Source organism: Mesocricetus auratus, unplaced genomic scaffold, assembly GCF_017639785.1.
Source record: "Mesocricetus auratus isolate SY011 unplaced genomic scaffold, BCM_Maur_2.0 Super-Scaffold_4256, whole genome shotgun sequence".
NCBI lineage: Eukaryota > Metazoa > Chordata > Mammalia > Rodentia > Cricetidae > Mesocricetus > Mesocricetus auratus.
Genome location: NW_024429182.1, coordinates 106365737 through 106393095, shown reverse-complemented (window position 1 = coordinate 106393095; position 27359 = coordinate 106365737). Strand labels below are relative to the sequence as shown.

At 37.1% G+C, this 27359-nt stretch overlaps 1 protein-coding gene across 14 annotated transcripts in view; it reads left to right on the top strand.

The window, feature by feature from the left end:
• Dlg2 (discs large MAGUK scaffold protein 2) overlaps positions 1–27359 on the top strand; it is a 1919116-nt gene that overhangs the window by 1405769 nt on the left and 485988 nt on the right. For all 14 annotated transcript variants that reach the window (XM_040732003.1, XM_040732001.1, XM_040732000.1 and 11 more), the window contains one exon: positions 1707–1876. In XM_040732003.1, coding sequence (XP_040587937.1) covers positions 1707–1876 — 170 coding nt within the window. The remainder of the gene's footprint in view (positions 1–1706; positions 1877–27359) is intronic.

Genomic DNA, 27359 nt, shown 5'->3' with positions numbered 1-27359 from the left:
AGGAGTTTATTACATGATAGGATCTATGAAAAGGCACATATATATGTGTGTGTGTGTGTTGTCTACTTTATTATTCCCTAAAACATTCATAATAGATATTACTATTATTAAAGTAAAGAATGTGGAGGTTTAGAGAGATTTGTAATGTGAGTTCTAATAGGTCTAAATAATAAAAGCCTGGAGACAGGTAGTAGGAGTGAAAGCTGAAAGATCAGCGAGGCAGAGCAGCCAGTTACTAGAGTTCTTAACTATGTGAAATCCACAGACTGAAAAGAGAACTTGCTCCTATATCTTCCTGCCTATATTCCTTTCTCTACCAGCCATCTCACTTGTTGTCTGTCTGGAGAGACCTCCCGACCTCTATGGTTAGCTAGTGGCTAGCTCTGCCTTCTAATATTAAGGCAAGTTTTATTTGTTAGAGTATAAACAAGCTATCACCACAGAGATTGAGAAAATTACCTATACTTATAAACTTAGAAGATAGAAACCCAACAATTGAATTTGAATTGTTGTTTTCTTCATATTCAATAAATATTTGCTAAATAATATATCTCTTGAACAAAACCAGACATTGGAAGGGAGAAGCAGGGAATATAATTTGAATAAGGTACCAAACACATTCACTATTTGGTAGTCACTTCAAAATAACAAAGAGAACCCAAGAATGTTAGGTAGGAGGTTGTGAAAGTTATCCAGGGAAGAGATGGTACTGACTTCAATCAGGAGTTAGCAGGGAAGATGAACAAACCTTGATAGCCACTGGATTTGCTCTGAAAATTTATCTGAATGTATAGTGATGGAGGGAAGAAGGGGTAAGGTTAAGAACAGTTGCTCACTTTTGACTTGGAGCAACAAAGTAACCTGAAATGGAGAATAATAAAATGGATGGGCAGAGTGAAGAAATCTTTCTAGCCAGAAACCCATTCTCTTATCCATTAATCATGATATAACTAATCATTATCATAAAAATAAAGCAACTGGAAAGGAAGTCAAATTATTCCTTCCTGTGTGAATATAGAAGCAATTAAAACATTACATAATTCTTAGTTTTTAAAGTAAATGTCTTAGACAGGATTATCTGAGGATCTTGTCAAGCTTCATTAAGTCTAAGCTCCAACATTTATAGTATTGTGAGATGAATTCCAGGGAAAAGATATTTAAAGATAATTCAAAAAGCTAAGCACATTGAGATGACTGTTTTATATGTTTTTCCTTCTTCCTACATAGTTATATTTTTTAGAGTTTCTACAATTATTGCATAACACTTTTATATCTAGTGAGTTAAGAATTTTGCAAACTTAAATGATAAAATTCCATCTGTTGTGTCTATATAGTCTGCCATAATAGCTTTGGAGAAGCCTTTAGTCTATAACTTTCAGTCTAACCATTTAAGACAGTAAAAATAATGATGTCATTGACAGATATCTTAAAATGCATATCCTTCTAACTATGCCATCTGCCACTCAATTCAAGTCACACTACTACAGTAGAGTTTTAACTGGCTAGCCTTGTGATCACTGTGTGGAATGCTAGGAGATCAAGGAGTTTGTTCCTGACTTGATTTCTTTTACTGTATTTAAGGAACCTTCCTTATTTGAACATTTTCAAATCTCTCATACTCTTGACCCTTGTCAAGGTTAATGATGATTAATTCTTCACTCCAGGTCCCTAGGTCCTGCTGAACCTTGCCTATTCCTCCCTTGCAGAGTCAATGATTGTATCTTGCGGGTGAACGAGGTTGATGTGTCGGAGGTTTCCCACAGTAAAGCAGTGGAGGCCCTCAAAGAAGCAGGCTCTATTGTGCGACTGTATGTACGTAGAAGACGACCCATTTTGGAGACTGTCGTGGAAATCAAGCTTTTCAAAGGGCCGAAAGGTAACGAAACTATAAAAGACTCATACTGAGGCACAAATGTCAAAATGGTATGTCTAAAGCTTACTGCATAATCCACCTACCATGACAGTTAATTCTCTGGCTTTCATTGCTTACCAGTAGACTTGACACTCCATGATAGTGGTTTTTACAGATGATTTAAGAAATCAAAACTCTACACACAAACTAACATTAGAAGAGTGTATATTTGTAGGAAATACCATAAATGATAATAACAATCACCATTTAATATTTTCTTTGATTTTTAACTGATAGGCTCATTATAACTTGACCAGCATATTAATACATTCTAACATTTCAGATGTGCATGGTAAATTCTTTCATATAACCAGATAGTAACATAAGTAACAAAAGTAATCTTTACTGGGACAGAAGAGATTGCCCATAAGAGCTTACTGCTCTTATGGAGGATCTGAGTTCAGTTTCCAGTACCCATATCAGATGGCTCACAAACACATGTATTTCCAGCTACAAGGCATCTTATACCCTCATCTGGCCCTGACACACACCCATACACATATGCCAATCACTCACATAAAAACACACACATACAAATTTAAATCTTCAAACATAACAATCTTTACTGATACTAAATTTTATTTCATAATGTGATTCATTTTGGTTATTGTATTGTGTGTTGTAGCCAATAAGTATTGAATTGTTCTTTGTTTGGGACAGACAAAATAAGTTAAGCTTGTTTTTTTTAATGTTCACAGATGTCTAGGTGCTCTTGTACTTGCTCCAAGAAACTGGGTAAACAGTGAAATTGAATCATATGAATTTTATTTGGAACACTGACATGAACAGTACTCAAATAGTATTTCAGATGCTTCAGAAATTTTAGATTATGATTGAATAAGCATTAGACTCTTCATAAAGTATTTCCTTTTTCTTCATAACCTAACCTAATTACTGTCTAATGCTAAATATGTGATTAAAAATAAGCATGTCACCTCTAGGAGACAGAATTAAGTGCTGTTTATCATTTTGAACACAAGTACCAGGCAGTCTCATTAAAAGCCTCATTCAGCCATTTACCTTCATTGAATCTATGTACAAAAAGAAATGAAATATTTTTAAAGAGCTTGCACATAAAGAGAAGCATAGACTAAAGATCAGAGCATGTAGGTTGAACTCCAGCTCTGCCTGTCACTAGCTGTTAGACTGGATAGAAATGTTTCACTTCCTTGGCCTTCATTTTCTCAGCTACAGAACACAAGTAAAAACAAGGCTTGTTCTTGGAGATGTTATGATGATTCGTTGAAACAGTTCACATATTTGGAACAAATCCTGGTGCAAACTCAGGAAATATTAGCTATGCATGCATGTCATTTGAAGTATTTTTTGTTTTACTAAATATGGTAGCAAGTTTTTTAGCAATGTAATGAAAATAGCTTAGAGGTTCCTCATGACTTAAGCGCAGGTGAATTAGAATTCAAGCATGAATAAAGGTCTACCCTATCCATTTACTAATTCACAGTGGAAGTTTGCCTCTTATATTCAAATGAATGGAACATGGTTTTTTTCCATTAAAAATATGTATTGTATCTGTAAATAATATGTGTCTATTTATACAAGTTGGCTAACAACAATTATTCATCATTTCTCTAAGCAAAGGCTAATTTAAGCCCTCAGGAAAGTATTGCCAATCTTCTGCTAGATTCCTGCTCTGAGTCACTGGATGACCTCCAGCTGCTCAGCAAAACCATTAAAGGCTGCAGGGAGCTGATGACCCCACTCCTTAATGTTACCAGGAACACTTCCATTAAATCATTATTCTGGCATTAGGCCCCCTCCAGCTCTTTCACTTTCTATTGAGCCACTTTCTTCTTTGAGCATGTCATGGGTTAAGAATGCCTTGTGACATGGAGGAGGGAAATAAACAGTGAAAGCTAATTAACCTGGTAATAACCCAATGAGCATATGTAGTAATGAAGATGCTCTGCTGGGCCAAAGTAATCCTTGGGACAACTTTCTGTCCAGAAATCTGGTTGTATGGAGCCTGCTGGAGAGTGTGCTGAGTCAGTAATACTTTTGGTACTGGGGTCTTTTTGTGTAGGTCTGATAAGGATTTGTTTCTCTATACAAAGCCTATTTATTAACAAGGAAGGAAAGTGTTCCAGTCATTGTTTGAATTCCAAATGCCTCTCTGAGTGCCTCAATCTCAAGAGTGTAGAATTCAAGTAACAAGTAGGTAGGCTTTATACTAAATGGGAACAGATACTGCTTTCTTCCCTTTAGTATAAGTATTAATTTTAGAATCACAGTATTCCTGAAAGAAATTCCCACTGTGAATAATTTGTATCATGGAAACTCTGATGTAATATGAAGGTTAAAGATACATCAGTTTCGCCGGGTGGTGGTGGTGCATGCCTTTAACCCCAGCACTCGGGAGGCAGAGGCAAGCAGATCTCTGTGAGTTCGAGGCCGGGCTGGACCGACAGCCTCCATAACAATACAAAGAAACCCTGTCTCGTAAAACCAAAAAACATACATCAGTTTCTTTCCTCAAAAGTTCTAATAGAAAAGATGACTCTAAAGTCAACTTACCTAATGATGTTTTCAATGCAAAATGTCATCAGTTCTGTAATAGAGCTTGAGCCGTGAGTTTAATGGGGAGGTGGGGTAACTGTGAAAGTTATGATATCACAAGATGTCAGAATTTGCCAGAGAACTGGAAACATTATTCCATTCCATGTGTTCATAGTTCCTCATCTGGTTCTTTTTGACTACTAGTTGTCCGATGGTAAGCATTAGTATTCTAGCCAGTTACATGTATTCAGCTAAGTGAACTTAATGTATGGTTATCTAGCTATACAGTAACATGGTCCCTCAATTATTAAATATTTCCTGTGATACAACACAGCTAGACATAGATTCAGAAGGAGTAGCTCTCAAGAAAATTGGAGTCAGGTGAGGTAAGCAGCTATAATATAAACTGAGAAAACTAAGAATGAATGTAAGATAAGGAGGGAAAACAGATTATATAATACAACAAAAGAGACAAAAGTTACCCAAAGTAATTCTTGAATTATAAACTAAAATAGCTATATAAAGGTTAGAGAGCATTCCAGGTACAAATGAAAGCATGGAAGCCCAATGATAGGAAAGATTTTCATATTGTCTAGTAGTCACATAGTGGGACAAAGAGTAAGGTAAGTAAGAATCAGATCATGCTTTGCTGATTTAGTAATATTTAAGAGTTTAAAAGTTTAGAATTATATAAATGCAGTGGGAAATATTGTACAAATTTCAAGCACGGGCTAGATATGATAAGATCCATTTTGTTGTTGATGTTGTTGTTGTTGTTTTCCTAGACAGGGTTTCTCTGTATAGCTCTGGCTGCCCCAGCACTCACACTGTAGATCAGTCTGGCCTTGAACTTAGAGATCTCCCAGACTCTGCCTTCTGAGTGCTGGAATTAAAGGCATGCACCACCACCAGGCTTATTCATGACCTGGAACTCATTCTGGCCACTATAAAGAAAAGAAATTGAAAGCGTAAGAATGAGAGCAGAGGTCAGTTAAATATGACTTGGAGGAGAGCATGGTGAAAAGGGAGTTGAGTTGTGTGTTGGGGAAATGTTAAATATGCACAATTGAATAGAGCTAATTGGTTAGAATAGTGATGCCATTGGACACATGTGATTAAAGAGAACCAGATAGGGAACTGCAAGCATGTAAAATGTTTTCCTTTCTCTGGAATGCTTTGACTCTTCTACCTAAGATGAATCACATAGTGCCCCCCCCAATGATAAATTATATGTAGGGTATTCTGCATCGTAGGCCCAGTTTCCTAAATGGAATGCTGTGTGTGTCAAATGAGGAAGGTTACAGAGAAACCTCTGTGGAAATGTGACTAGTAATTCACTTGGGGACCATTTGGAAGCCCATTGCGCATTTCTAATGAAATATAAAAAAATGCCTTACGCAACATGTAAATTCCTCTTATAACAGTTAGAGATTTAGTCATTGTAGGCATCTGGGGTACCTATGTATCAGTAGTCATCTTATGTATAAAGTAATGATAAAACAGATCTATTCAAGTTTGTCAAGAAATCAAAAATTAAAGAAAGAAAATATGAATGTGTATGCCTGTTCCAAGGAAAGATTTATAATGAAAGCCTTCTAGTGGCCTTTCCAAGAACTACTCTTAGTATAAATAAACCAATGAAATCTGTCATTAAATGCACATCAAGATCATTAGTCATTGTGACCCAACATAAACAAATTTTAAGCTCTATAAGAAATTATGTGGCACAGTTTCGTTATTCTGGATTAAATAAGACCATTTCCACGCATGTGAATAATATACTTTGGGCATACCTGCATACTCCACTACCTTCTCCTTCCTTACTCCTTAAATTTTCCCCTTTGCTCTCATAGACAATTTTGTTTTGAATTTAATATCATATGTTTATGGATTTTATGTATCTATGAAGCCTGGGACTCAAAAATGAAAGAAAATACAATGTTTGTTGTGACTTAACTCACTTAATATGGCTATTTCCAGTTCCATCCATATTTCTGCAAATGACAAGACTTTGTTCATATATTTTCTTTATCCATTTATCTCTTGATAAACACATATGTAGAGTCCCTAACTTATTTCTTTGAACAATGTTTCAGTGAACACTGATGTATATGCAAGTATCTCTGATGCATTGAGAGGGAAAGTTTTGACTAAATATTCAGGAGTTTTAGAGTTGGGTCACATGATATGTCTGCTTTTAATTTTGAGGGACCTAATAGTTTTTACTAATTGCTCTTGTGAAAGAATCACGTAAGGTTTAGTCGGAAAATTGAGTATGTCAATATTGGAATTTTATTGTTATCTAAGTATGGATTTATTTTAGGCAAGTATTATCAAAAAGGGAGAGCATAAGCTCATTTATCTACTAACAAATATCAGTAATTTCTACCATTATTTTTATAAGTATGTGTACATGGTGTATGCATGTGTTTGGTGAATACTTATATGTGCATGTGGAGACTAGAGGTTGACAGAGTGTCTTCTTAATCTTCTCTCCACCTTATACTTTGAGACAGGGATTCCCACTGAACATGGAGTTCACCAGTTTGACTAGACTGACTGGCAAATGAGCTTCAAGGATCCTCCTGTCTGTAACCCTCAATATTCTGTGCTGGGAGTACAGCTTCACACACATAATGCCTATCTTTGTGCATGGGTCCTAGGGTTCCAAACTCAGGTCTTCCTGCCTAAGCCACAGCTACTTACTGACTAAGCCATGTTCCCAACTCTGATAAATGATTTTACATACAATCTATTTTTATTTCTTTACAAATACCAACTTTATATACAGTTATTGCACTGTGTGTCAGCACAAACTGAAAATAAAGTAACATTTGTAGACTGTTGTACAAGAAATAATTATAGCTACATAACATCCATTAAATGAACAGTTACTGTGTACAGAATACAATCATTAAAGGAATGACATGTATTAAGGAATTTCCTGGATGTTTTTAAGTTGTCATGGGTTATAGACCAAGAGCCCGGACCTCTTTTTCTTTTTTGTTTTTTGTTTGTTTGTTTTTTCGAGACAGGGTTTCTCTGTATTGTTTTGGAGCCTGTCCTGAAACTCGCTCAGTAGACCAGGCTGGTCTCGAACTCAGAGATCCACCTGCCTCTGCCATCCACGTACTGGGATTAAAGGCCAGCGCCACCAACACCCGGCTGAGCCCAGACCTCTTAGATTCACTTCCCTCATCAGAAAATAATGATAACCTAATAGGATTATTTTCAAGGTAATAATTAAAAATTCTTAGTTTATTGTTACCATAATTGGCAAAAAAATTTAGTTAAAAAAATCCATTAATGAGCTCACTTCTTTGCTGTTAAAATAACTCCCATGGTATTTCACATGCTCTAATCTCTAGTCCTTTGGCAGCAATATTTGTTGGTTGAGTATTATTTATTTAATATTCCCCAATTTAAAGTAAAGCCACTATAAATTTGTCTTCTTCGTGTATCAACACATGTGATGTGTATTGGTAGTCCCTTGTGTGATATATATGATAAACATTTTTTGCAACTAGGTATTCTATCTAGTTCTACGCAAATTCATTTTATCCAAGTTAAGTTAAAACTGCCTTGTGACTCTTTGTATGCTTTATAAAAATGCTCAGCAGTGTTTATGAATATATTTATCCTTTGGTATTGCCATTTACTTAATATATGGGAATATATCCCTAAATATATTGAAAACTGACAGCATGCTGTCTCTTTCTCACCAGCTTCCATTTATGTTAATGGCTGCCTCTGTCATCCAAAGTCAAAAGCTCAAAGTCACTTGATTTTCACTCCCTTTGCTTTGCTGTTTTCAATCAAATAATCCACCATAACCTGTGAAAGCAATTCATGGTATAACCAGTTCACTCTTTAAAATTATTATAAAGTTCATGTCTCTATGAAATTTTCTCTGACCCACTACAATAGATTCCTTTGCCAATCCCTTTATGTCTACGCATGTATCCTAGACTAGCTTTTGAAAGCCCATAACCTTATGAATGGTTCATCCTTGCTCAGAAATGTTCAACGATTCTTTTTTTTGCCTCTAGGTAAGAATCTAAATTTCTCACTACACCATTCCATGCCTTCTGTGGTCTTCCTCTCCTCTAGCCATAGATCTTGGTTTTATCCTTTACTGTGTTATTTTAACTTTCTTCTATATTCTGATCCTTCTGCCTCTGAGCCTTTTCTCATCCCTTTACCACCTTTGGAATGCCTTCCTTTTTCCATTTTGGCAAGTTTCAGCATCCTCCCCTCAAGAGTCACTTCAGTGCTGCCTTCTCCACAAAGCTATGGATAGTTTTCCCCCCAAAAAATCCATCTTCTTGTAAAGAACTTCATTTTTTCCTTCTCTGTTCATCCTCTTGTATCCAGGCCTTCCAACATCCCAAAACATAAGAGAAAGACGGGTGCCAACATCTCAAATTTAGTTAAATTAGCTTAGTAGTTTCATGATCTCTTCCCTAGCCTTGACTATTTTGGAAGTGTTTAGCAAAGCCTTTGAAGGAAAATAAAAGACAAAGAAAGTTTGCATTCAGACTCTGGATAGTAACCGGTAAGACCAGGAGTAGAGAAATAGGATAAAATTCAAGACTATGACTGAAGAGAATAGCTGAGGTGCAAGCCTGAGCAGGAACCCTTTAAGAGGGGAGAGCCCTCATTCCAACACTCCAGTACTTAGGCAAAGATTACCTATGCCCAGACTGAATCAAAACAGTGCTTGAAGCCTCTCACATGTTGCCTGTGAGTGCATTGTGCTCATAACCAACTCACACATTTAAGAGGAATTTTCTTTAACAAAAAATCTCATAATGTTCTTTCATGACAAATTTGTCATCCAACATAGTTAAATATCAACTGGGCTACAAAAATAGCAATAGCACTATAACAGACACAGAACTCACTGGACATCTAAATGAAATACATTTTGCCAGCTTTTCCATTTTACATAACAATTTATTTGTTTTTTTCTAATCTAGGATGGCTCTTCTCTCTGTCCTTAGCTTTCTTTCTCTCTAAAACCAACATGGCTAAAATTATCTATCCCAGCATGGAAATCTTTGAAAATGTTCAGCTTTCAAACTGATTATCCTTATAGAGGGCAAGAGCTTGCTGTTTTCAGCTCATAGCACATGGACTATGAACTAAGATTTTAATTGAAAATTAAATCCATTATTGATCTTCTAGCAATACTGCATAACAAGTTGGGCTGATTGTCACACAATGTGAGTGTTAAGGCTAGAAAAGTTTAGAGTGGCTCATAATTTAGTTGTACATGGTCAGTTTACCACATCACCAGGTGAAACAAAGCACAAAGATTATCTGCTGGTCTGGTTGCTTGAACCCACCATTTATGGCAAGGAAGGCTACCATACACTCTTTCCATTTCTTGCCATGGGATAAATGAAAAGGTACATTCATCTTTTAATGAATGTGCAAATGTGTCTCTGAATTCACAGATGATTTTACTTTTTCAAGACTGTGTTCTGAGCTCTGAGTTCCAAGTAGTAGGTGGACCTGTTTTTATGTGAAGGGCCATTCTGAACAATGGTTTGACTATTAATAAGCACAAATGGCAATTTTAACTTTGGCATGCGGTCTCAAAGCACTGTATTTTCCCTTTAGTGTTATTTCTTTTAATGCCTTTGGAATAAAATTATTCCCTTGGCAATAAGGGGATCTGCTTAAGTGCATATACAATGAAAAGTTGTATTGGTATTAAATACAGAGAATATATAAGAAAAGGCTAAACTAGGTATTAAACCAGGGAAACATTGTTCTCGGAAATAAATATGGCTAAATTTCCAGTTTCCACACTCAAAAGTATTTTTTTATGTTGAGGAACTGATGACACGTGATGAGTTCACCTTGTTTGCTGAGGTTACTCATTGGATATCTCCTGTAAGTGCACTGTTAATTTCTGATAACTTTCAGATCTAAGATATATGCTTGTAGACTAAATTCATTCTCTAAGCTAATATTTGATCTCATATCATGAAAAGATATGTAAACAACTCTATCTGAGGACTCAGAACCAGTGATTTTCACATAAAAACTAAAGTACAAATATTGCCTCCATAATCCCCATTGCGCTGTGCATTGTACCATTTAGGAAGAGCAAGTCATTTGATTGCCTTTGCTAATTTCATTCAGAAATTAAAGGCTGATGTCACTACTCTCATTTTGCCTGTGGGGATAATCCCATCATCATTTCCTCTCAGACTACTTATGTGCTATTTAAAGCTAAGTTCATATGATCAAAAGGTAACTATTTAACATTTAAAATGTTAAATCCTTGTGTTGCATAACTATTGAATGGGCATATTAGGACATTTGTACCTGTGTCTCAATGCCCAATAAAATAGATGTTCTTCATTTAAAACTCATATACAGAAAATACTCAGGCATTCACTCAACAAATATTTTATTTCAAAATCATCGGCTACATTTACTAGATCAGTCCTAAGTGCTAAATCAAATTAGAATAAAGGCATTGTTTGTAGAGATAATTCTATTGTGGCTGGATGCCTTTAAAATGGGATATATGTAATAGAACTGTTTTTAACCATGAAGAGGAAAATAATTTGAACTTTTTAAGCTTAGAAAAAACTATGGGTCATCTACTTATAAGTGTCACAAAAAGGTCAAGGAAAGGTAAAGATTGCATTAGGCAAGGTAGGGACTTATCAGTTTGTACTAACTGAAAAATGAGCTATTAAAACATAGGGGAAGACTAGGCAGGATGGTTACATGCCAGAAGTCACTCTTCTCAGAAGGCTGAGGCAGGAAGATTGCAAGCTTTAGGCTAGCCTAATCGATACTATTTATATGAACTTATTTTTCAAGCTAAGCTAAGTCGAACCAGGAAGAAAGAAAATTCAAAATGGCACTGGAAACTAAGGACATTTTTCTAGGTGAACCATGGAAGTGTGTGTGTGTGTGTGTGTGTGTGTGTGTGTGTGTGTGTGTGTGTGTAGAGGGTATTGATTATAATAAGAAAGAACTCAGTAGTTTCTTCCCAGTGACCTATAGTGGTTCCTTGAATTTTTATGAATGGCTTAATCAAATAAGAAAATTTAACATTTGTAATTCCATTCATTTTAATAAAGGAATGGGACACTATATTTAAAAAAATACTTCTGGAGTACAGGAATTCTCAGGTGTCAAATATTCTAATCCATCAAAATATACACATTCACTGATGTATTTGAGCTTTAATTGAGCATGTTCTGATAAACACTAAAAGCCTGTGAAAAGTACATGGCATGCCTCAGAAGGAATGGAAATCACAATAGAACATGTAAAATGCACATTTCCATAGACAGTTACAATGCTGCCACATGATCATGTATAGGCTTTTACAAAGTAACCATAACCAGGGGTTCAACAACTTTATCTGGTGAAAATCAGCAGGTGGAAGCTGTCTAATACTGGTGGCAACCATTTCTTTGCGTTATCTTCCCCTTCAATAATTCAGCTGAAACTATTTCTTCCTTCTCTGACTATAACAGACAAAAATCCTCATGTGACAGCCACTGGTAGGTCACTGCCTGTGGTGCTCACAAGCCTCTTTTGTACTGACATATTAGACTGAATCCTGACGCATCATTATATTAACACTATTGAACTGATTGTGACCTATGCATTTTCCTACCCAGAAATCCCTTTGTGTGCTTGTTCTGGATATTGTTTTCCATTTAGGAAATAAATGGAATTTAGGATTCCATGAATTTAGGAAATAAAAAGTGTATTTAGGAGACTACAGCAAAAGAAAGAAGAAAACGTTTTATGCAATAAAAATATTCAGAAAGATAGGCAAGAAGTGAATTAATATTCATAAATCAATAACATGAATATATTCAGATGTATACACACAGTAACAAATTAAAAGGACATAATCAGAGAAAGTATATTACTGTACACAGGATAGGGATGTTGTAGGTTACTTTTATTGGGGAGAAATCACTTATATGAGAAACCGATAATCCAGGGTCAGGGTTCCAAGCTGTCCCAGACCTGATCGGGACCCAGAGAGAGCTTGCCTGTCTCTCCTCAGGCCTATATCCCACATGTCCCATACACACCTGTGGCCACGCCCAAGTGGGCGTGGCCAGAGTCACAGGTACCTAGTAAGATCTCTCCCTACAGTATGTCCTTTGGAATATCAACAGAAAAATAATAATCCCTTAAATATACTGTTGGAAAACTTGAGAGATCTATGTAAAGGCAACATTAAAGTCAGACGAGATGGTTCAAGCTGTAAGTGCTTGTCATACAAACAGGGGAATTGGTTTTGGATCCCCAGAATCCACATGATAAACTGGATATAGTGACATGTATCTGTGATCCTACTACTGGAAACATGGAGTAGGGATTATTTCCAGTGTCCCCTAATCAACTACTCTTGATTAGTCAATGAGTTCAAGGTCCAGTGAGAAACCCTACATGAAAAAATAAAAAATAATAATATGAAGAGGAATAGAGGAAGGCACTTGACATGAACCTCTGGCCTCCACATGTGTCAGGTCAGTACATGTACACAGGATCAGAATCGCATGCATCTCACACACACACACATACACACACACACAAACAAGGAGGGAGAGAGGGAGAACTGACTTTAAGGTGAAACTCTTAGAATTTTATTTTAAAAGGGATTATAATAGATTATAATTTGTCACTTAAAACAGATCATCAAATTTTGCTTTTAAATTTTATACTAAAAATTTCAGCAAAACATAAAAAATTAAATAAGAAATGTTGATTCTAAAAGTAATATATAAAAGCTAATATACAAAAATAGCAAAAAATATGTTTTTATTTAAGTTAGAAACAAGCTTGTTTCACATGTCAATCCCAGCTCCCTCTCTCTCCCCTCCTCCCCCACCCTCCCCACCAGGCCCCTCAGTCCCCCATCCAATCTCCACTCCCATCCCCAGGGAGGGTGAGGCCCTTCATGGTGGATCTCCAGAGTCTGTCATTTCATCTAGGGCAGGACCTAGACCCTTTCATAAGAGTCCAGGCTGAGAGAGCATCCCTCATTGTGGGATGGGCACTCAAAGTCTATTTGTATGCCAGGGATAAACTGAACTCCTGGAATTCAGTCACAGAAGGGGAAAACTGATGAGCAAAGGAGTTAAGACTTGGCTGGTTTAACCTACAGAAACAGTTGACCTGAACAAGGGGGAGCTCTTGGACCCCAGATTGATGGCTATGTAGAAAGCATGGGACTGACCCAGACCCTCTGAATGTGGGTGTCAGTGAGGAGGCCTATGTAATCTATGGGGCCTTGGGTAGTATTTATCCCTGGAAAAAATTAAAAATGAGATATGTGAAAGCCTAATACACTTTTAAATATATTATAAGATGTTTTTAAAATGACAAAGAGCTACAGGATTTAGTAGATGATAAAGGTGGTATTTTATTTTCAAGTGTGAAAAAATAGACTAATAGACTATTAGTAATACATCATATTGGGAAAACTGGATATTTATCCTTTAAAGGTTTTTGGGATGCTAGAGCAATGGCTCAGTAGCAGAATGCCTGCTGTTCTTACAGAGGCACTGCATTAATTTCTAAACACACACATCAGACAGCTCACAACCACCTGTAACTCTAGTTCCAGGGATCTGATACCATCTTCTGGCTTTGGTTGGGCACCTGTACACACATGGTATACTCATATACTCAAGCACATATAACACACAGAGACAGAAAGAGGGAGAAATAAATGTCTTAAAATGATAATTGGATCCATGACTGATCCTGTATTTCCCAAAATAACCACTCAATAAATTCTGGTATTGAAAATAAAAGGAACCCCAAAGAAGAGGAGACAGAAAGACTATAAGAGTAGAGAAGATGGTAGGCACCAGGAGAACAAGGCCCTGTAAATCAACTGAGCAAAGAACAAGACAAAAATATCTTCCATATTTTTTTGCATCTCCAGACTGAATCTGTCCCTACCAAACCTCAGACTGCCTCAGATTGCTCCTTTCTACTCCCACCTTATATTCCTCTCTAGTGCTGGGATTAAAGGTGAGCCATCCCAAGTGCTGGGATCAAAGGTGTGAGTTCTGTTGTTTCTCTTTTAGACTGATTCACTCTACCCCAGGGTGGCCTTGAACTCACAGAGATTCATGTGCTTCTGTCTCCTGACTGCTGGGATTAAAAGCGTGGCCACCACTGCCTGTCCTCTAACTAGCTGCTTAGGTGTATGGCTAACTAGTGGCTAAGTGTGTGTCTGGCTAACTTGTGGCTTAGCTCTTAACTAGGTGTGTGGTTAGCTAGTGGCTTAGCTCTGTACTCTGATCTTCAGGCAAGCTTTATTAGATCATAAACAAAATATCACCACAATCCTATGTTTTTCCTGCATGTAAAACAACAGTCTACTTCAATGTTTGTAGTAGAAAAAATAACATAAGTAACAAAAAATGGCTATAAGGATCTCAAAATATCTGTACAACTTTCTGTTCAGTTTTAAAAATGAATTTCTGAGATTAATGTATTTAATGAATACTTAATAACTAAGTGAGTGAAATAAATGAAATGAAATGGAACAAAAGCCCATATGTCATTAAATTATGTACAGTACATTGTGTTGGAAATATTCATACACATTTAATGAATTATGTAAAAGCAAAAATGCAAACATGCATGTTTATATATAGAACATATATGGAAAAGTAATTGGTAATAGTGATTGTCCCAGAAAGGAAACAATGTACAAAATAAACTTTTTTAAAAACTATATATTCTTTATACCTTTGGGATTTTCTAATTACATACACATATCCACATACACATAACTTACTATGAAAACTAATTCTTAAAGAAAACACACACAGTTTTAAAATGAGAAGACCAATAAAGCAGCTACCTAGCATTGTGAGGCTCTATATAGTCAAGCCTCAGTACCTAAAGGAAAATGAGAAGTCACTGAAAACCAAATAGAATTGACAATAGTAATCCTATTAAAAGGAATTCATGGGAAAATTTAAAAGATTTTCATTTCTTCTGGTAAACAAGCTGAAAACTATAATCTACAATGAAATCATAGTCATAAGAAAGAAATTAGCACCAACATTTATAAACTAAAAATGTTTTTTAAAAGAAAGGTGTAAATTGTGTTCCTACATAAATGTATTGAAAGTTGTATGATTAACAAAAGAAATGCTAAATGAATTCATCTTATGTCACTCAATAAATGTCTACTGGATTGTATCTCCCACTGGAACCAGGAAATTTACTGAGGACAGAAAATACACAGGGACACCCTCCTTTGTCTTTCAGTGTCCAGCATATAATTGTGAATATCTAAGTGCCTAATCTTCCAGTGACACTCTTCCATGATAATGTTTCAAATTTAAATCAGTGTGCTACCTAAACAGTCTTGTTAACCGAAGATGAGCAATGTTGCAGTTCTCCTTGGGACGCAAATCTGAGTCTTTTGTCATGAATTTTGTCTTCAGAATCTTCCACTGATTTTCTTCTTTGACAGGCTTTTCTCTCGCAGGTGTTTCTTCTTTGATTTTGTGATTGTCTGAAGCAGCAGTGTGCAGAAAGATCCTTCAGAAAAGTTATTTTACAACAAAATGCACATGATTTTCAGAGTATCTTCCCCCGAGTGTGAGCTAAAACTGATAATTCTCTTATTTGCTTAGTAGAAAGCTAGCTTGTTGAGGTTCTGCAATCTCATTAACTAATGAAAGATTATTCCCTGTTACATGGGCCCTCCCACTGGTTTAAATAACTCAGCAGTATAGTCCTCTGCTTGATTATATGTCATACAGACTTCTGCCTTAGTGTTACTAAACAGAGTATTTGAAATGGTCTCAGCTAGTCTGACAGTGATAATTTCCTGGTGGCTTGATGAGATGAGACTTCAGGAGGGTTATACTTTGGATGAATCCTTAGAATCCAAATACATCAGTAGAGTATTTGGCAGCCCACCAGCGGGTTCATGAGATTGAATTGCTCCCTTCTAAAATTTTCCTACAGCTCTTAGAAATTAGTCTCTATTCACTTGCCAAAGACACTGTGCCCTACTCAAGAAGGAATCATGCTACTTACTTCTCTCATTAACTTAGTTGGTGCAGTCCTCGTTATTGCAATTTACAACTTTTAAAACTTTTAACTGAAAGTTATTCTTGGAACTCTCAAGAAAAATCTTAAGATCCTCCTGAAACCTATTGGCCACCCAGCCTAACCTATTTGGAGACCTCAGTTCACAATGAACAATTTTGTCTCAAAAAACAATATTATGGCTCCTGAGGAATGGCATCCAAGCTTGGCTTATGGCCTGCACAAACACCTTCACACATATGCATAGGCATGCATATTCACATGCATGTGCTCATACCAGAGGTAAAGAGAGGAGGATGAAGGGAGGGGGAGGAAGAGAGATCAATAATTGGTTTAGAGGTGTGCCTGATACAAATGGAATAGTGAGTCCATCAGACAATTTTTCAAAACCCAATTTGGAGCATCTGGCTTACTTATCCTACATTTGATACTCAATTCCTAGAAATATTCTTTTGTTATCATCAAGGATATCTCCTGTTTTTTTTTTCAGGAAGAAGGTGTTTTTCTTTTATAGTAATGTACACTCTATGACACTATGAGAGCAAGTAAATTGAGTCAATGAGAAAGAAAGAGAGAGAGAGAGAGAGAGAGAGAAGGATTGTAGAGGTTTTCAAACACTTTCTCTTATAATCTCTAAAACATAGAATTCTTCAAGACTCACTGTTGTCTCCTTATTTCACTACATGCCTCTTTTCCTAGACACTTTCCTCTGGTCTTCTAGCTTTGAAAGCCATCTCTGTGCTATCTCCTTTCTTAGTCTACTTTATTGCTTTAATAAAGTACCTAAAACAGGATATTCTATGAAGTTTATTATGATGTTTATTCTGCCTATAGTTCTGGGAAGTGAAGAGCATGCTACCAGCATCTCTTCAGCTCTGACTTAAGTCATCATGGTATATGGCATCATGGGATAAGCATGAGTGATCCATCAGTGGTCTTTCAGAAGGATGTTTGTGAAGGTGTTGGGTTCTGTTATGACAACCCTGTCCTAAAGAGAAAATAATCCAATCCCACGACACCTGTATTAATCCTTCCATAGAACGTTGTTTCTACAACCTAATCCTCTTCCACTTGGCTCCACCTCTTAAGGGTCTAGCACCACCACACCATAGACTATATTTACAGTATATGAACTTCTCAAGATACCTTCAAACCGTACAAATTATGTATTACATGTGATCATTATAGCATTCATAGATATTTTAATATTAAAAGATATAGAACACAACTCTCAATTTTATCTTCCAAAATTAACTCTTCCCAGAGGATTCCCTGGCTCGCTAAATAATTCCCAGTTGACCAAACAAACGTGCTAGCCCTGATTTCTCCTGCTTTGTATCTAGCTCATTAGCATCTTAGTTAAGGTTTTTAATCTCTGTAATGAAGCTTCATGACCACAACAATCCTTATAAAGAAAAACATTTAATTGGGGTGTCTCACTTGCAGTTTCAGAGGCTCAGTCCATTATAATCACAGTGGGTAGCCTGGTGGCCTGCAGGCCGATGTGGTGCTAGTGCTGAGAGTGCTACATCTTGCAGGCAACAGGAAGTGGACTCAGTGTCACACTGAGTGAAGCTTGAGCAAAAGAGAACTCAAAGCCCACCCCCCACAGTGACACACTTCTTCCAACAAGGCCACACCTACTTCAACAAAACCATATCTCCCTTTGAGGGTCGTTTTCTTTCAAAACACAACAACTAGCTGTTTACTAACCCAATTTTCATTGAAAATGCAAACCACTGTCTTCTGTAACCCACAGCAGCACACTCATGGTTTTTGTTCCTTCTACAGTGTACTTGTGCAATAGCCAGAGCAATTTTCAAATATAAATCAGATTATATTAACTCTTGGTGTGAACTATTCACCAATATCCCTTTTTCTCACCCAGACTCTACAGACATACTATAGTTTACAAGCCTCTGGGTACCATCTTTACCTACCCACAAGCCCATTTTGCAACCAAAAGCTGATTTGCCCCCCTGATCTACCACTGAAGCAGTCAATTTATTTGATGGTTTTGTTGCTAAGCTGCCAGGTTGTACCTTTTCTGTTGGCCCTTGACTGAGTTCAAGATAAGTACCTTTAATTTGACTTGTGTTTTTGAAATTGTTAACCCTAGTTCAGAAAGTTTGATTTTTCTTTTTTAGCCAATGTGAGAATTGGGAATGCAGCACTGTTTTGTGCCTTAGAATTGCTAAACTTCCTTCTGGAGGAAAAAAGTATGGATGTGAAGGCTGAAAATACATGTTAGGTGATCAGATAACCCTAGGTTCAAACCCTGGCATTTTTTGTTTGCTAGTTTAATGAATCAGGTAAGCCTCTTCAATGTCATTCAATGTTGACTTATAAGAGAGAATAGAAATCATAACATTCATAGATTTTCTGTGAAAATTAAATGAGGCTTCAAGAAATTAAAAATAAAGAGATCATTTTCTAAAAGAAAGAAAATTAAGTTACATAATTATTACTCATGCCAACTGTATTATGATTATTACCAAACAGTATAATGATGTGGGCCTCTACATGTGGCACCTATGAAATTCATATAGTGGGTATATATCCTTTTTTAATGTACAAGATAAATTATTGTTAGGAAGTGATTTGTTTAACTTATTCCTCTACTGGGAATCGAACCCAGGGACTTGTCTATTCTAAGTATGTACTCTACCACAAAGTCACTGCTCCACTCTGCTTTCCTTTTTCTTGTCGTTCTGCTGTTATAAAGCATTTTGCTGTTTTTTATTTATTTTTTCAGAATTTTGTAAAGTGTTTGTGCTGAGGAAGAAACCCTTTAGATTTTCTAATTTTTACTCCCTCTCTCCTAAGTCCATATATTTCAAAAACTATAATCAAGTACAAAGTAAAGTCAGAATTTTAATTGCCCCACTGCTCCCATTCTGTGAGCCCTTTAATGCTTCAAACAATTTCATTTTAAAGATGAAGAACCTGCCTGTTCACGTAAAAGCCCCTGCTCCCAATCCTCTAGTTTTTCCCATGTGTCTTGGATCCCAACCAGCAGATTATTTATTGTTTCTTAGAGAATTCCATTAGCATTTGGCCACTGCCTTTGAAAACTTGCTTGCCTGGCAACTATCTTTATTCTAAATGTATTTTTAAAAATTGCACTGGGCAGCCTGCTTCCTGCCACCCACATTCTCTCTCAGGAAGAAAGAAAGAAAGAAAGAAAGAAAGAAAGAAAGAAAGAAAGAAAGAAAGAAAGAAAGAAAGAAAGAAAGAAAGAAAGAAAGGTTTTCCTGGTGTTAAGAGCTTATTTGATTCATTTTTTTAATTTTTCATTTTCTAAGCCATTATTTCAACAAGGATTGTCATGCCTATGTTAAAAGCCACTCTGTTTTTGCTCAGAAGTCAGAAGGCCGAGCACAAGGATGTCAGACTTGCTAACATTCTTTGTTTCTGGTAGAGGTGAAAGTGAGGAAGAGGCACTCCCACACAGGTTAATAGCTGAGTCCTTCCTTTGGCCAGCACAGTGGTATGGCTGTTGGTATCCAGGAGAGAGCCCTGTTATTTTTCAAAGACTCATGTGTACAGCAATCCTTCTTGCAGTTCTGCTCACCAAGCATATTTTTTGGGGTTAAAGTCAGACTAAGCGCCGTGGAGTTAGGGAGTCTTTTATTATTTTGTTCTCCCTTCACATTTCATATGAACAGATAGATACTTAATACTGTTGCTACAAAGCAGATATGTCCCATTTGGTTTTGCCATTTTTATTTGGGTGGTTTGGGTCAGACAAACAGGTGCTTTGGAATATTTTTAACAAGCTTTTCCTGTGATCGTTGCTGTTTTCTGACAAATATCTGCAATCTGAGAGATTGGGTCCGTGAACATAGAATGGTACCAAATTTTGAAAGCATATTATTTACCTCATGTTTTGCCTGTTTTCAAGGTCGACTTTGTTTTCTTGTGTGCATAATGCAAATAACATTAAGATAAAAGTGAAATCATATATTTATACGTTGAGACTTTTGACCCAAGTGCTGAGTTTATTTGCCTAAACTGAGTTTGGGATATGACTTAGCAGTTCAGTTTGCCTAGCCTGCATGATGAGACACCGAATATAATGCCAAGTATCACACACACACACACACACACACACACACACACACACACACACACGCACACACATGTACAAACACATGCACTCACACTCACCTAAGCAGATGCTGCCTAATTTTGAACGATATCTCAATGACACTGGTCTCTCTCTTGACTGTAGTCCTAACCTGAAGGTGCTACCATGGACTCCCTAATTGTAGGCAATTACTGTTGACAGGAGTGTCCCGGAAGAAAGTCCCACTGTGACAACAGCGTAACTGGGGTCAACTTCTTTGTAAGAACAGGTGGAGCATGAACTTCTTATTTCTTTTCTTTTTAACTTTATTTTTTTAATGAATTCCTTATGTCTTATACTTCATGCACCTGATCCCACCCATCTCTCATCCCCTCACGCCCACCCTCTGCCCCTGAAACTCCCCCTCCAAAATAAAGCAAAAATAAGATTTAATATTTAAAAAGTGGGAAAAAAGAAGAAAGGATATTGCAGTGTGAGACAGTGATTCAAGCAGTAAGCCCCTTTATTCATACATTTTTACATGTAGGTGTTCATTCCAATCATTGGTTTGGTTCTGGGCCCCTCATTTCTGCTACACTATTGACACAGGGCCCTCACTGGGACTCTTCCTGGACATCCCATTACTGACATGTGTTGTGGAGATCCTGTAGCCCTGGGTCAGCAAGACCCCTCCTCCCACACACACATACCTGTGCTCCAGGAGATCACAGATGGGGTGGATATTGGATTGGGTAAACACTTAATCCTAGTTCTGGGCCCAGGTAGTCGCAGGGTTGGTCAGCCTGCCAGCTCCCCCTTGTCTTCACCACCAGGGTCAGTTTCCAGCATTGCCCTGGCTAGTTCACAGCTTGCAGTGATGAAAAGAGGTGGGGCCTCTCCCTCTTTCACACCTTCAGAGTCAGCTCTACTGTGTTGCCCAGGCAAGGTACAGGAGCCACTCTACCTAGTGGTTGCAACTGATGTGGGGCAGGCCAGCCCTCCCACACTTTTGACCTCAGGGCCAGCTTTCCCACCTGAATTATGTGAGGGTGCCCCCCATTGATGCCACATGACAGAAGAGTAATAGGGACCCCTCTCTCACAGATGTCAGGCATGGATGGGGGTGGATCACTCCCCTGCCCAGAGGCATGAACTTCTGAGCACAAAAGATTTATCTCAAGAGATGCAAATGTTTTTCATTCTCAGCACGGTAGATTGAGAATAGTACCAGGTGCCAGACTAGGCCTCATTGAAGGACATGACTCTAATTTATAGATGTCCACAAAGACAGACATTCTTGCTTACGTGAAGTGGAGTTTTCCAGCATAAGAAGATTCGAGTTGGTAAACTGATTTGGTACAAACATAACTGACGTGTTAGGTAGATAACTTTACAGATAGGACACTTCTTACACCTATTCTAGAGTTGAGTAATCATTTCTTACTGTCCTTTCTTCTGTCTGCCATATAACTTCAGACATGCTTGAGGGACGTATTTATCCCAAGGCAAACTGTTAAGTGGGAAAGAGTGGAGGACTAATTCTCTTGGTATTAGGAGCACTCAAGGCAGTGTCTCAGTAAGAAGCCACCATCTAATTGCCTTGGTAATGGGCTGTAGCACTTTAAGGCTTTGAAAATGTTGTAACCAACAGAGCTGCCCACATGATCTTTAATGGCCATGGTTGCTGATGGACTGGGCTTTGTGTGCTGTCCCAGGAGAGCTAAATTATTGTGAGGGGGCTGTGCAGATACAATACAAATGTCCTTTCCCCTAAGGCATCAAAGACAAACCCTGAAAATGGAATAAAGAAAAATAACCAAGTGGTACAGTTGCAGAAATAACTCTTATGACTTCAAAACATTAAAAATAAAACTGATTTCCTTATATGCCTGTCCTGGAGAGTAATTTCATCTTTTTGAGTTGCCTTTCAGATGATTTTATTTCTAGCTATGAGGGACAGAAGCCTGTGAATGTAGAGAACTTGCTCTTCTTTCCTCATTCAAATATATATTATTAAATGTATGGTGAATTACTTCATATATATTTATATACATGCTTGTACATATGTAAGCATGCATGTAGCAAGAAAATAAAAATATACATGCATGGGAATATATATGGTCACACATCCATATCTATACATATTTATACATACTTAATAACAACCATATATTCCTCTGCATAAATACAATTTTTCCTCATGCATATGTTTATATATAATAATGCCTGAACATACATACAGACATATATATACATACATATATATATGTATATATATATCCAGGTATTTAAACCTAATCTCTTTGATCTTGGAATCACGACTTATTTAATGTTTCTTTAACCATTCTTCACGCTGTAGGAACCCCAGAACCTCCTAAGTATCTCTCCAAAGTGTCTCCAGTCCTTAAGTTCTCATATCTACCCCCCAAGGAGTTTCTCAGTGTTCCTTTCCCTTTAGCATTGAATTTGTTGTCACTTATTCCTAACCTGCTTTATTCTTATGAAAAGGTGCTGGGGGCTGCTGGAACTAAGTACCTTAATTGGAGACTTAAAGAATGGAAATGAACATTTCCTTGAGCTCAGGGTATCAAGCTGGGTATTTCTTTGTGTGGGCCATGAAGGGGACCGGCTCCATGGCTCTCCTATGTTGTGGGGATCTGCTGGCAGTCTGTGGCATTCCTTGGTTAGAAGATGAGTCATCTCTATCTCTCCCTTTATCTTCACTTGCTGTTCTCCACCTTTTCCTTTTTTATAAGGACACAGTGGTATTGGATTAGGGCCTACCCCAATAACCTTGTCTTATCCCAGTGATCTTCAAAGATCCCATTTCCAAATAAGGTCACAGATGCTAAGCATTAGAACTTCCAGGGAAGGACAAAATTCAACACCCCAACACTCCTCTCTCACACAATTCTTCCATGCACATTTTCCTTTGACGACCTACCAAAAAAACATTTTAAATTTTATGATCTTTTTAACTATGGAGAACTGTGTTCCAGTTTTCTCCTTCTTTCATTCCTGGTGAAAATTAAAAATTCATCAGCAACTTCTTTATTAAAAAAGTTTTAATTAGGCTATGGGGAGTTTTAGATTTTCCTGTAACCGCCAATTCAATGTAAAGTCAGCTTTTAAAACAGATGTTTTTCTTTCCTAACATGATTTTCCCAAATACTAGTGCACACGAGAAAAGCAAATGGCATATTCTGTGTATATTTACTATTTCTTTGTGGGAAAAGGACAAATATATGAAGCTGCACAAAATAAATCCCATTTAATGGGTGATTTGTTATAACTATTAAAAGGCAATCTTTCATAATCATTCCTTAGAGGTAGAAAAAGGTTTTTGGCAACCAACAAAATATGTCTGAATGTTTATTATTACTTCACATTTTTTGTATTTCCATCATCTCCTTCTTCATACTTTCACACTACTGTGGATGCTTTGTTTCAATCTTCTCCATATTTCTCATGATTGACAAATGCCTTTCAAGTCTCTTTTAGCATTATATTCTCTCACTTTATTTACTTCGTATATTTATGCTTAAGACCTCAGGCCATTCCACTGCAAGGCTTTCCAGATCTACACACATCTCAGATTTATTGTTACAGGATTGTTCCGGTCAGAGCCTGCCCATGCATCACTCACAAGCTAGTCTCAGCCTTCTCTCTTCAGTAAACCAATTAAATAGACAAGTAATACGGGGAAAGCAGTAAACAGAGATTTACTCCTTGTGTCACATTGGGAAAAACAACAAAGTGTGTTGACCATCCCTACAAGTCCATCTTTAGGGTCTAGACATGAGGTTTAAGTTGAAACAGAAGGGAAGAAATGCATACAGATAAGCAGTCCTGGTCAAGCAGGATATGCCCAATATTAAGTGATCATTGTTTTAGCTCTAATCTCTTCTGGAAGGTTATGTGGCAAGTTGTTAAAACTTTGTGAAATCTCTTTTTGGGAGACAGCTTCTAATTTCCTGGAAATTCTAGCTTCTATTGTATGAATAGACTCGTAGTTTTTATGTGATCCACAAATTTTGATATGTTATATTTTCAATTTTATCCAATTATGGGAATATGTTAAATTTCTTCTTTATTTCTTCCTTGACATGATTAATGTTCAGTTTTGTATTCTTTAGTTTCCATATTTTTTAAAACTTTCTGCCATTTCTGTTGCATCCAGCTTTATTACTTTTGTGGTCAAATACAATGGAAAAATGTTATTTCAATTTTCCTGTATTTTCTGAGACTTACTTTGTATCTTAACATGTGTTTCATTTTGGAGAAAGTTCCATGGGCAGCTGAGAAGAATGTGTGTTCTTTTATAAATTGATGGAATATTTTGCAGCTGTCTTGTAAGCCCATTTGATTCATAAAATCCTTTAACTACAAAGTTTTTCTATCCTATATTTATGTAAAGGGAAGCCTTCCTACCAGCCTGGCTCCAGAACGACATCAGTCCCAAATAAACACACAGGAAGCTATATTAATTATGAAGCTGTTGGCCTTGCTTGTTTCTTACTGGCTAGTTCTGACTTAAGTAATTACCCCATAATTGTTAATCTAAGTATGTCTCTTACCAGAGAAGTTTCCGGGCTTCCTGCCCCATGGCGTTACACCTCGACTCTCTGTGTTTCTCCCACCCAGAGTCCTCCTCAACTCCTAGTCCCACCTATCTTGGTTCCCTATTGGCCAACAGTGCTTTATTGGCAAATACACAGGACTTCCCCCATCATCTCCTCTTTTCTGTCTAAACAAAAAGAAAGGTCTTAACTTTAACATAGTCAAATTATATATAACAGAATAGTTATCAAGTAAGAACACAGTTACAATATTTTAGCAAGATTTAAAGAAAATATCCATCCCATCCTTGTGAGTCCAAAGTTCTATATGTAGCTTATCTTTTATCATAACTAAGGAAAGCTATAATTATCTGTCTTCAACTCCATCAAAGACCACAGAGGGATAATACATAAACACTAGGATTGACAGAGGCATCTCGCTTCCTGGGCAGTCACCCGAAGTTTCTCTGTAATGTTGGGGCATCCATCTTCAGCCCATAGGCCAGTGTGTCTGGAACACTTCTCAGCAAAGCAGGAAATTTCAAACTGTCCATCTGCATCAGCAGTCTGTCAGTCATTTTTCTGTGTCCTGCAGAAAGTCTCCTAGATTCTTCTATGGAGCAGGAACCCTGAAGGACTATTTGAGTTTAGCAGTCACTTTCCTGTGGGTCCTGCATATCCAGTTTATACAGCAACCGTCAAGTAGTCCAGGCAAGAGCAGTTTTTTGCCCAAATGGCTAATCTTGCCATGTTGAAAGCAAACTCCATAATGAGTTTCTTCGATGCCCATCTTTCTCTCAGATGTAATTGGTGCTGCCAGGAGCAGACATTTTCCATTGTCCAGAAAAACCCTAAACCATTTTAAATGTCATTTTCTGAAGGTCTTTGAAAGGTTTGAAGACAATCTATCTCAAATATATTTCTGTATATCTAGAAAACCTAACTTACCTAACTAAATTCTGACTATTATAAGTGACTATCTATAGTCTATATTTAATTATGTATTATTTTTTAAAAGATCAGTATAAGCACAATACTTAATCAAGAGGAGAAATATACACATCACAAAATTGACCTTGAATTTGTATCAATAAATGAAAAACCATACCCGTACCATAATTCCCCTTTTTGCCATTAAAAAGAGATTAGTTGTGATCATTAACCAATTATAAACAATCCCATTTAAATGAAAACAAAGATTTATAAACAAGATGGGAATTAGGACATCGCTCATTCCAAACTGCTTCATGCTGGAAGGGGGCGCTGTTCGTACCATGGGGACATGACAAAACTCAGAAACCTGTATAAGTCCTCAGTTTCAGGGTCTGTAAGACTGCATCATCTTAGCTGTTTTAGATGTTGAATCACTTTGGGCCATTGCTTCTGGAGGTCTTGGTTCATGAAACCACAGAAGCCTGGAAGGAATCCTCAGCTTTTCATTTTCTGTGGAAACATAAACAAAAACTCCTTTCCCAAGTAACATATCCTTAATCTTAAATTTTGAAGTCAAGGCATTTTCAAAAGATATAAGTTGAATTAATTCAGCAGCATTTATAATCAAGTGTACTTTAGCAGTTGTTCCTTCTTGAGCAATCAAAAAACTGAAAAACACAATAGCATACAGTATCCAGACTTTCTGTGTATTTTTCATCTTTACGTGGCTTATTTATTTATCTATTATTATTACTGTATTTCTTTTACTTTTATTTCTTTATTTATTTCTCTGAGACAGGGTTTCTCTTTGGAAATCTGCGTGCCTCTGCCTCTGCAGCAATCCTACCTGCTTGCTCCACCACATCCAGCTTCTCTATTTACCACTATGTCGTTTCTTTTTCTCTCTCAATCTTACGTATATTTTTAAATATACTGTAAACCTTTAGAGGTTTTTCTTCAAACAAGTCTGACTTTACTGTAAATCTTTATGTTTTTCTGGCCACGTGTCTTATCTGTTAAAACCGCGGCTGTTTAAACTGCTGTTTTTCCAAGATGGCAGGCATAAGCATGACTCCAGCTGCCGGCTTGGATATGTGGTCACTGCCACTTCCAGCTGTGCGTACACACCTTTCAATTGTTAGCAGGGCCTCTTAAAAGAACCTTGTTGTTTTTTGTTTGTTTGTTTGCTTGCTTATGCTGAGTCAGGAAGACTCCCTTAAGCGAATCGCATGAGTCTCTGCTTGTCGCTAGCAAAACAGAGCCCACCTGAGAAAATGCTGCTACCAAA